The 9,811-nt window shown below is 44.9% G+C and overlaps 1 protein-coding gene across 1 annotated transcript in view; it reads left to right on the top strand.

The window, feature by feature from the left end:
• Nucleotides 1-4,054: 4,054 nt before the first annotated feature.
• DSCC1 (DNA replication and sister chromatid cohesion 1) overlaps nt 4,055-9,811 on the top strand; it is a 19,488-nt gene continuing 13,731 nt past the window's right edge. Inside the window, exons 1-2 of the mRNA XM_003782381.3 lie at nt 4,055-4,291; nt 7,416-7,584. Coding sequence (XP_003782429.1) covers nt 4,110-4,291; nt 7,416-7,584 — 351 coding nt within the window. The 5' untranslated portion in view covers nt 4,055-4,109. The remainder of the gene's footprint in view (nt 4,292-7,415; nt 7,585-9,811) is intronic.

The following is a 9,811-nucleotide window of genomic DNA, read 5'->3' on the forward strand; positions in this document are numbered from 1 at the left end:
GATATTAAAGATTAACTTAAATGCCACCTTCTCTGCTTGGACTCTCCCAAGCAGTTTATTTGTCTTTCCTGTGAGTTTAAACCTTACTTTGTTCTTAACCATTAATGAGAGTCCTAATTCTGTAGCTGCCACTTTTATTCTGTCTGTGTGAATAGAAGATTAACAGTTTAGCAATATTCTAACCAGATATTTCTGTTTATAGATCCTTTCAGAAATGGACATGTTTTTTAAAAAGAAATGTAACAGGCTGGGTGCGGTGGCTCATGCCTATGATCCTAGCACTCTGGGAGGCCAAGGCAGGTGGATTTTCTGAGCTCACAAGTTCAAGACCAGCCTGAGCCAGAGCAACACCCCCCCCCCATCTCTAAAAATAGCTGGGAATTGTGGCTGGTGCCTGTAGTCCCAGCTACTTGGGAGGCTGAGGCAAGAGAATCGCATAAGCCCAAGAGGTTGAGGTTCAAGGGCAACAAAGTGAGACTCTATCTCAAAAATAAATAAGTAAATAAATAAATGTAAAGATAGAGAAAATAAAATTTCCCTGGCTTCATTATTCACACCCTTTGAAAATATTTTTGTCATGTTTAATTCATATTTTTGTAGGTATGGAAAAAAATATGTCATAATTCTCTTTCTCCATCAGTTCCAACCCTCAGTTCCAGCCCTACTCACCTCTCCATAAATCTTGCTAGACTTCACCTTCATTGTCTGGTCTCACTGCCTAATTCCTTGGTATATGCTGCCACCTAGTGATTACTTTTGCAATGACACTAAATAATAGTGACGGCCTGAAGGGGAATGGACCACCCCCAAAAGGGTTTGTTGGAAAATTTGGGATGGAGGTTGTGGTATGTCATATTATTGGAAGTGCTACTGCCTTTTAGTGATCAGGGACTAGGAATTCTATATATTCTTATTTGTTCAGGGGATAGCATGTCACAAAGAAAGACTGAATCGTTCCAAGTCCTGAATGTTTTTCTTATGAGGTATCTTTGGCACAATTTTAATATGTAATCTGTACCGTCTGGAATGCAATTATCGCACACATAGAGAAAAGACTGTACTTTGGTTCTGTTCAGAACTTTACCAAGAAAGGCTTATTATCACACAAAGTTACTTCACTTGCCATTTGTAGGGTAAACATACCACAAAAATAACACAACTTTTTCAGTCTGCATTTGGTAGCTGTTACATGGAGGGTAATTCTATGTATGTGTTGAATAAGAACATATTATTTAGATAAAGTTTGAAATAACAAATATATAAAAAAGAATTAATGGCAATATTCATCTAAATAGTGTCTTAATTCCCTTAACCTAAAATTTTCATTACAGGTAGTTGTAACCTACCTGACTCCAACTACCTCATCAGGCCTTAGATTATAATCACTTAAATATTGAAATACACATTATTTTGTTGTATATTATTTCCCTTTTAGCTTTCTTTTTTATATCCTATTGAGGAGATTCCCCCATTGATGTTTGATTTTTTTTTTTTTTTTTAGAGACAGAGTCTCATTTTGTTGCCCTTGGTAGAGTGCTGTGGCGTCACAGTTCACAGCAACTTCCAACTCCTGGGCTTAGGTGATTCTCTTGCCTCAGACTCCCCAGTAGCCAGGACTACAGGTGCTTGCCACAATGCCCAGCTATTTTTTGTTGTAGTTTGGCCGTGGCCAGGTTTGAACATGCCACCCTGGGTATATGGGGCCGGCACCCTACCCACTGATCCACAGGCACCGCCCCCAGATGTTTGATGTTTTTAAAACTATGCACACAGCAAAGTTTTACTATCTGTGAATTTAATGACAAGAAAATAAAGTGAGAATTACATAATATATGGGGTTTGTTTGTTTGTGAGACAGAGTCTCACTCTGTTGCCCAAGCTACAGCTAACTCACAGTAGCTTCAAATTCTTGGGCTGAAGCTATCCTCCTGCTGCGGCCACCAAAACATCTGGCTAATTTTTTTATTTTTAGTAGAGAGGGGGGTCTCACTTTTGCTCATGCTGGTCTCAAAATCCTGAGCACAAGCAATCCTCCCGCCTTGGCCTACCAGAGTGTAGGATCAGAGGCAGGAATCACCATGCCTGGCTGATATCTATCATTTTTAAAGTAGACATTGATTTATATGGCATTGAGATTTTTAAAAAATGGAATACTAATAAACTGCATTTATTGAGCTCTCACTATGTGCCTAACTATGGTCAAGAAGTGTTACACCTGTGAGACATTTATTTCTCCAAATAACCTGGTGAGCTGGCTACCATTTTTCTTCCCATTTTTCAGAAAATGGGAAGAACCTTAGGCCCAGGGGGGCCTAGACAAGTCTTCAGTAGTAGAGCCCAGGTTTGAACCTCAGCACTCTGGCTTTGGAGGCCACTCTAGCAGTTCCTCCATTATGCTGCCTCTCCAGAGAGACAGATCACTGAGCACTATGCTTTTCCCATAGGCTATATGCACACTGGCCTCACACCACCTCCATTCTATTTACTGCTAAGAGCCCTGACTCTGTCCACTCTCAGCTGGCTCAGGTGAGGATGTAATAGCAACATCTACTTCACAGGATGGAAGGAGAAACGTGAAGGAGCTTTGCAAGCGCTATAAATGTTACTAGTTATGTGCCCCTACAGGCTTGGATAATCAGCCAGTGCTTTCTAATTACACAAAAGAAAGGAGGAGCTGGACCTGATGGGACACACCTGGAGTCCCAACTGCTCAGACGACTGCTTGAGCCCAGGAGTTCTGGGCAAGTGTGGCCAACAAGACCCTGTCTGTAAAAAAAGGTGGAGGGTTATGATAGTTCTCTGAGATCACCCGTCTGACTTTCTGCATTGTCTTCTCAATTAGAGTCACATACAGTGGAAGAGCTTACCATGTTCTAATTACCTGTGTTGGCACAGTGTGCACTAGATTTTCTTTGTTTTCTTGAGCACCTTCTCTCTCCACTTGGGGTATAAATAAGCACGGCACCTCTGTCATCTTTCTCTTTCTTCCTTCATGGGGCTCAGCCAAGTTCTAGGCAGAGAAAATGCACTTAGACAGGAGTTCGGTGCCGAGGGACATTAAAATATTATTTTGTCCTCAAATAAAAATCCTTCTCAAGTGAAAAATACTAGTGGCGAAGAAGTTATGAAGCATCTCTACTTTCATCTATCACCATAGATGGCTTGGGAAATTACAGTTTTGCTATAAACATGCGTGGTCCTTGGAGTGTTTTGCTGGACAACAGCGCCCCAGTAGTTCTCTGAACAGAGGCGCTAAGGACAAAAGGAAGCTCAGAACCATGCAGGTTATCAACAATAAAAAGTCTTAATCTTTGAAGCAAAATATAAAGATTACTTTCCTCTTGACACATCTCATCTGCCACATGGAACTACGTAATCAATCTACAAGTGGATGGACGATTCCACGCCGCTGTGTCCTAGATATGCTGGTCCCCAGGCCCAAAGAAGTGAGATACCCTATCCGATTCTATCTAGAGTTTCGCTCCTGGCCCTGGGTTGTTTGCACAGAACCCCGCAGGACGCTTTTAGATCCAGAATAGACTAGGCTGGAATCAGACTTTGCTACCCTCCTGCTGGCTGGGCCACTACAGCCAAGGAACCTGTTTTTCGTTTGTAAATCGGGATAACAAAGGGCACTCCTTAAAGGGTTGTGGCAAATTTGTGCTTATCAGAGGCCCGTCACTGGCAGACGATGAGATGATTGACCGCGAGGAAAATGGGAGCATCGCTGGTAACCAGGGCCGGAGGTCGGGCCGGACCGGGGTGGGGAGCGCAGCGGAAGGGGCGGGCGAGGGTTTCTGTCGCGCCCTGCCTGGTCGCAGGTCTGCCGGGAGACGGCCCCGGGAAGTCGCGTTTCCCTCCAGTAGTCGGAGCCCCACCGCCAGTGACTCGGCGGAGGCGCGGCTCGCGCGCAGCAGCTTTTGGATCTTCCCGGGGACGCAGGGCGCGCCCCGCCCCGGAAACACGCCCCCCGCGGCCTTGGCGCGCCTTTGGAACGTCTCTTTCTGTTTCGTGGACGTTTCGCGCTCCCGGGCTCCGACGCCGTCGTCTTCTTGCCAGCCGAACCCGCGGCACCCCCAGGCGCTGCGAACCCCCGAGCCGGCGCCGCGATGAAGAGGACCCGCGAGGAGGTGGACGCGACGCTGCAGATCGCCAAGCTGAACGCGGCCGAGCTGCTGCCCACCGTGCACTGCCTGCGCTTCGGCCCCGGGGCCAGCGGCGCGGCGGCCGGCGACTTCTGCCTGCTGGAGCTGGAGCCCGCGCTGTGCCAGCAGCTGGAAGAGGGACACAGGTGAGGGCAGGACGCGCCGCGCTCCCTGCCGCGTGCCAGCCGCCTGCGGACGTCCTCCTCGGGGAAACTGTGGATGAGAAAACAGGGCGGAGAGATGCGACGATGTGGCTGGGCTTCACAGCGCTTGTGACCTGATCCCTAGCGCGCTGCCTCTCTCAGAGGATTCTAGGCCCCTCTCGGCCCCTCAGCCGGACGGAGGAAATAAACAGAATTGGTCCGGCTGACCGGGGAGGCAGATGTCGGCGCACACAGCACGGGATATACTCTGTAAAGTTTTGAAGCCATATTTGTGATTCTAGGGACTCCACACTTTTGTCACTCTACCTTAAAACACAATGGCAATATCTTGTATTTATAGAGTTCTTTTTGCCTTCCATTTATATTTACGCAGATAATAGGACGTGTAGGGAATAAGTTTAAAGACTTGTTACAGACTAGCAAGTCTTTAAATTGGATGAGACACTCCCCTCTCAATAAAAAACACCACCATCACCCCCAATGCACCAGACTTGTTTGGGGTCACTCAGTAGGGATCTGAAGCGGTTTCTAATTCTAGGTCAGCTACAAATTTGCTGCAAGACCACTGATGAAAAACTATAGTTAATAGTTAAATAGTTCTTTCTATACCCCAAGCTTGCACATTGTAATCTCCACTCTTGCAAATCAGGATTTGGGGGCATCATTGGCTTGACTCTCTTGTGCAGCGTCATTCTTAGGACACCCACATTTTATTAGGCATTTCTCTCTCTCTTTTTTTTTATTTTTGAGACAAAGTCTTACTTTGTCATCCTGCGTGGAGTGCAGTGGCGTCACAGCTCACAGCAACCTCAAACTGTCGGGCTTAAGATATTCTCTTGCCTCAGCCTCCCAAGTAGCTGGGAGTACAGGCGCCTGCCACAATGCTGGGCTATTTTTAGAGATGGGGTCTCTCTCTCTCTGGCTCAGGCTGGTCTCTCAACTGGTGAGCTCAAGAAATCCATCTTCCTTGACCTCCCAGAGTGCTAGGATTACAGGCACGAGCCACCACCCGGGCCATTTTTTCCTAAGTTCTTTTTAATTGAACCACTTAGGTTCTTTCAACTTTTATACTTTACGCACTAACCAGTGTTAGAGTTAACTAGCCAGTCTTCAGATACTCTCCTCAAAGTGTTAGGGAACTGAGTTCTTCCCTCATCTGTGTTCATCTCAGCTGAGTTGGGAGGATTTCAGAGGAAGTCAGGGGTGAGGACCTTTGTCCAGTTAATAGTTCATCTAGTTGGCAAAAAAACAAGAAGAACCTGAAAACGTGTTTTGAATTTGGGGAGGGGAGGTATAAAAACAAAATTTTGGGAAACAGAGATAGTGCAATTAGAAACAAATCTTAAAGAACAGGTTTGTAAGCCCATTAAACAGTATTGGCACCAAGAATCTAAAAAAATTATTATTATTTTTACCTAAATAGAGGCAATCTTCTATTTCAGGTTTTTTATCATTTATTTAAAGGGAATGTATTGTGCACAGGGGGCTTACTGCTTTACAGACTAGGAAATCTGCTGCAGCCTCGCCCTGTCACCTGTGTCTTTAGCTTTCCCCTCCCCCTCACCTTCCATCTCCTCTCCCTTCTTGCTTTCCTGCCACTGTGAGAAACTGCTTTGTCAGCGTCTTCTGTTTAGTTCAGCTCCTAAACATCTCCCTTTTGTGTTTTCATTCAGGCTTTACCCTTTTTCCCCACAAGATCTGGGTTTCTTTACAACATAGTTGATAACTAGGCCAGGACTGCTCTTTTGATTGTTAGGGCACACTCAGAATAAAAACAAGGAGGACCCCTCTTGGGGGTGTTACCAGCAGCAGCTTCATGGCCATATTTGGGGAGCTTATTAGAAATGCAGAATCCTATCTCAGACCGACTGAATCCCAATCTGCTTTTTAAAAAGATTCCCTAAATTTGAGAAGTACCACTTTAACATGTTTTAGAGAATCATGATATCTTGAGTAAAGTTTCCAAATGCTTTGTTTTCTGCTCTTCCCCACAGTTTGTGCAGAGATGCCACGAGGTGACATTTGGCCTGTTGGCCTCTTTGGATCTGACTTGCCTGTGTTTAATCTTAGTGAGGCTCCACTCCGCCCAGTACTTGCTCTGTGGAATCCATCAGTGTTCCACAGGGGCCAGACACAGCATTGAGACTTTTTTTTTTTTTTTTTTAAGACAGAGCCTCAAGCTGTCCCCCTGGTAGAGTGCTGTGGCATTGCAGCTCACAGCAACCTCCCACTCCTGGGCTCAAGCGAGTCTCCTGCCCCAGCTTCCCAAGTAGCTGGGACCACAGATGCTTGCCAGAATGCCAGGCTGTTTTTTGGTTGCAGCCGTCATTGTTGTATGGCGGCCTGGGCTGGATTTGAACCCGCCACCTTAGGTGTATGTGGCTGGTGCCTTAGCCACTTGAGCCACGGCACTGAGCCAGCATTGAGACTTAATGTTAAATTCTAGAGCATTGGCCGAGTGCAGTGGTTCATACCTGTAATCCTAGCACTTTGGGAGGCCGAGGCAGGTGGCTGGCCTGAGCTCAGAAGTTCAAGACTAGCCTGAGCAAAAGTGAGAGCCCAAATCTACTAATAATAGAAAAACTAGCCAGGCAGTGAGTGCCTGTAGTCCCAGTTATTCTTGAGGCAAGAGGTTCATCCAAACCCAGTAGTTTGAGGTTGATATCATCATGGCACTCTACCCAGGACCACAGAGTGAGACTTTGTCTCAAAAATAAGATATAAAAAAATAAATTTCAAGAAAATTTTTGAAGATTTATTTTTTTTTAGAGACAAAGTCTCAAGCTGTCACCCTGGGTAGAGTACCATGGCATTATAGCCCACAGCAACCTCAAACACCTATGCTTAAGTGATTCTCTTGCCTCAGCCTCCCAAGTAGCTGGGACTATAGGTGCCCGCCACAATGCCCAGCTATTTTTTGTTGCAGTTGTCATTGTTGTTTAGCAGGCTCTGGCCAGGATCAAACCTGCCAACCTCGGTGTATGTGGCTGGCACCCTACTCACTGAGCTACGGGCACCGCCTCAAGACAGTTTTTGAATTGTTATACTGAAGCTGTCCCCTGGATTCTCAATAAACCGAATGTTTTTTTCCCCCATTTTCCTGCAGTCTTGTGATTCGTGGTGATAAGGACGAGCAAGCTGTACTGTGCAGTAAAGACAAAACCTATGACTTGAAAATAGCGGACACCTCCAACATGTTGCTTTTCATTCCTGACTGTAAGACTCCAGACCAGCTAAAGAAGGAAGAAGCACCCTGTGACATTACTTACACCGAGGTGCCGCTTTTTGTCTCTTGATTTATATGTGGGAGAAAGATAGCACATGTGCAACTCTTGCCTTTAGTTAAAAACTACGTACAAAATATAAAATCAAGGGGAACTTGAGTTCCTAATGCAATGTGAAATTTCTTGGTATTATTATCATTTTTATTTGCTTGGAATCTTGTGAACTTGCCTGTATTTTCTCATTTTTGATTTTTCTTTCTATTTTTTTGGAAACTGAATCTCACGGTGTCACCCTCCATAGTGCCATGGTGTCACAGCTCACAGCAACCTCAAACTCTTGGGCTCAAGTGATTCTCTTGCCTTAGCTTCCCAAGTAGCTGGGACTATATCCCTCACCACAATGCTTGGCTATTTTCTTGTTGCAGTTCTCATTGTCGGTTAGCTGGGTTCTGGGCTAGTTTCGAACCCACCGACTTTGTTGTATGTGGCTGGTGCCATAACCAACATGTTGTGGGCACCAAGCCTCATTTTTGATTTTTCAATCCCAGACAAGTCCATCTTTTTCTGCAATGTGGAAAGTTGTGTATTTGGTGACTCACTCTAGAGTTCTGCCTGTTTTTAGTAAATTTTGCTGTGGATGTGTTTGGAAAGGAGACTCCCTCAAACCGTAACTAGTTCATTTGGTACTATTTATGAGGTAGAGAAATGAAGAAATCTGAGTTATTGAAGGAAGTGTGTTTCTCAGCTTTGAAGTTGGTTTAATTCGTTAATACCTGTAGCCAAGTATAACAAATTTTTAATTATTTTGGACTATATTGATGGCGGTCATCAAACAAAAGTCTCCATGCTGTCTGGGCTGTTACACATATAACAATCAAAGTGTAGCCCTTAATATTTTCAGAATGACTTTTGGCCAGCTATACCCTTAAAAATAGAACTGGAGAGGAAAGAAGGGAAAATGCTTGGAAGCTTCAGTGATTCATGTGATGTTACTAGAACAGAAGGACTTCCAGTAAATATTGTCTTTTGGTTTTTATAGAGTTATAAGTTAGTCTTTCACTGTACTTAATTGGAAATACTGGCAGTTTGTCCTTTTGTGGGACATAATGTTATTTTTCCTCACTGACCTGGTTTGTAGGTGTCTTGGTGAGGGCACTGTAATAGCTATGAGAGTCTATAAGCTCTTATTTGTTATGAGGATTCTGTGGATTGAGACGGGATAAAACTTAAAAATCCACTAACCAGGCTCGGCGCCTGTGGCTCAAGCTGCTAAGGCGCTGGCCACATACACCTGAGCTGGCGGGTTCAAATCCAGCCCGGGCCTGCCAAACAACAATGATGGCTGCAACCGAAAAATAGCCAGGCATTGTGGTGGGCGCCTGTAGTCCCAGCTACTTGGGAGGCAAAGGCAGGAGAATTGCTTGAGCCCAGGAGTTGGATGTTGCTATGAGCTGTGATGTCACAACACTCTACCCAGGGTGACAGCTTGAGGTTCTGTCTCAAAAAAAAAAAAAAAATCCACTAACCAAAGTCATAATTTCTGGTTGTACTTCTCTAATAGAGTTAGATAAGGAATGCACATGCAAAGTAAGTTGGAGTCGACAAACGGTAGTGGACATGGATGAGTGATGGGGAGTGGTGGGTCTACCGCAAATTGGGAGCACCCAAGTAGGTGGATGGCCACTCTGTTAGATCTTTTGATTTATTTGTCCCAAGTAAAGCTTGGGGATTTTAGATTTTGGGGGTGAAAGGGTGAACTCTCCTAATTTTTCGATGTTGGTGATAAATTGAAACTATATCAGCTTCCCTCCTCTCTCCCACTGCACTAAAGCATAAGCCAGTATCTGTGCATTGGATATAGCCAAATGAAGCCTTCCACTATGAACTGTGGATGAAATCAATCTCTCTGATTTGGTCCTTAAGTTCCTTTCTGTTTTTGTTTTTTTTTGGAATTTTTTGGTTTTGTTTTTGAGACAGTCTTGCTCTATTACCCAGGCTGGAGTGCCATGGCCTCAGTCAACTTCACAGCAACCCCCTCAAACTCCTGGGCTCAAGTAATCTTCCTTCCTCAGCCTCCTGAGTAGCTGGGACTACAGGTGCCTCCACAATACCTGGCTAATTTATCTATTTTTAGTACAGACAGGGTCTCACTTTTGCTCAGCCTGGTCTTGAACTCTCAAGCTCAAGCAAACCTCCTGCCTCCACCTCCCAGAATGCTAGGATTACAGGAGTGAGCCTCTTAAGCACTTCTTCTTTTTTTTTTTTTTTTTTTTTTTTT

This window comes from Otolemur garnettii, unplaced genomic scaffold (assembly GCF_000181295.1).
Source record: "Otolemur garnettii isolate 467f Iridium unplaced genomic scaffold, OtoGar3 scaffold00004, whole genome shotgun sequence".
Taxonomy (NCBI): domain Eukaryota; kingdom Metazoa; phylum Chordata; class Mammalia; order Primates; family Galagidae; genus Otolemur; species Otolemur garnettii.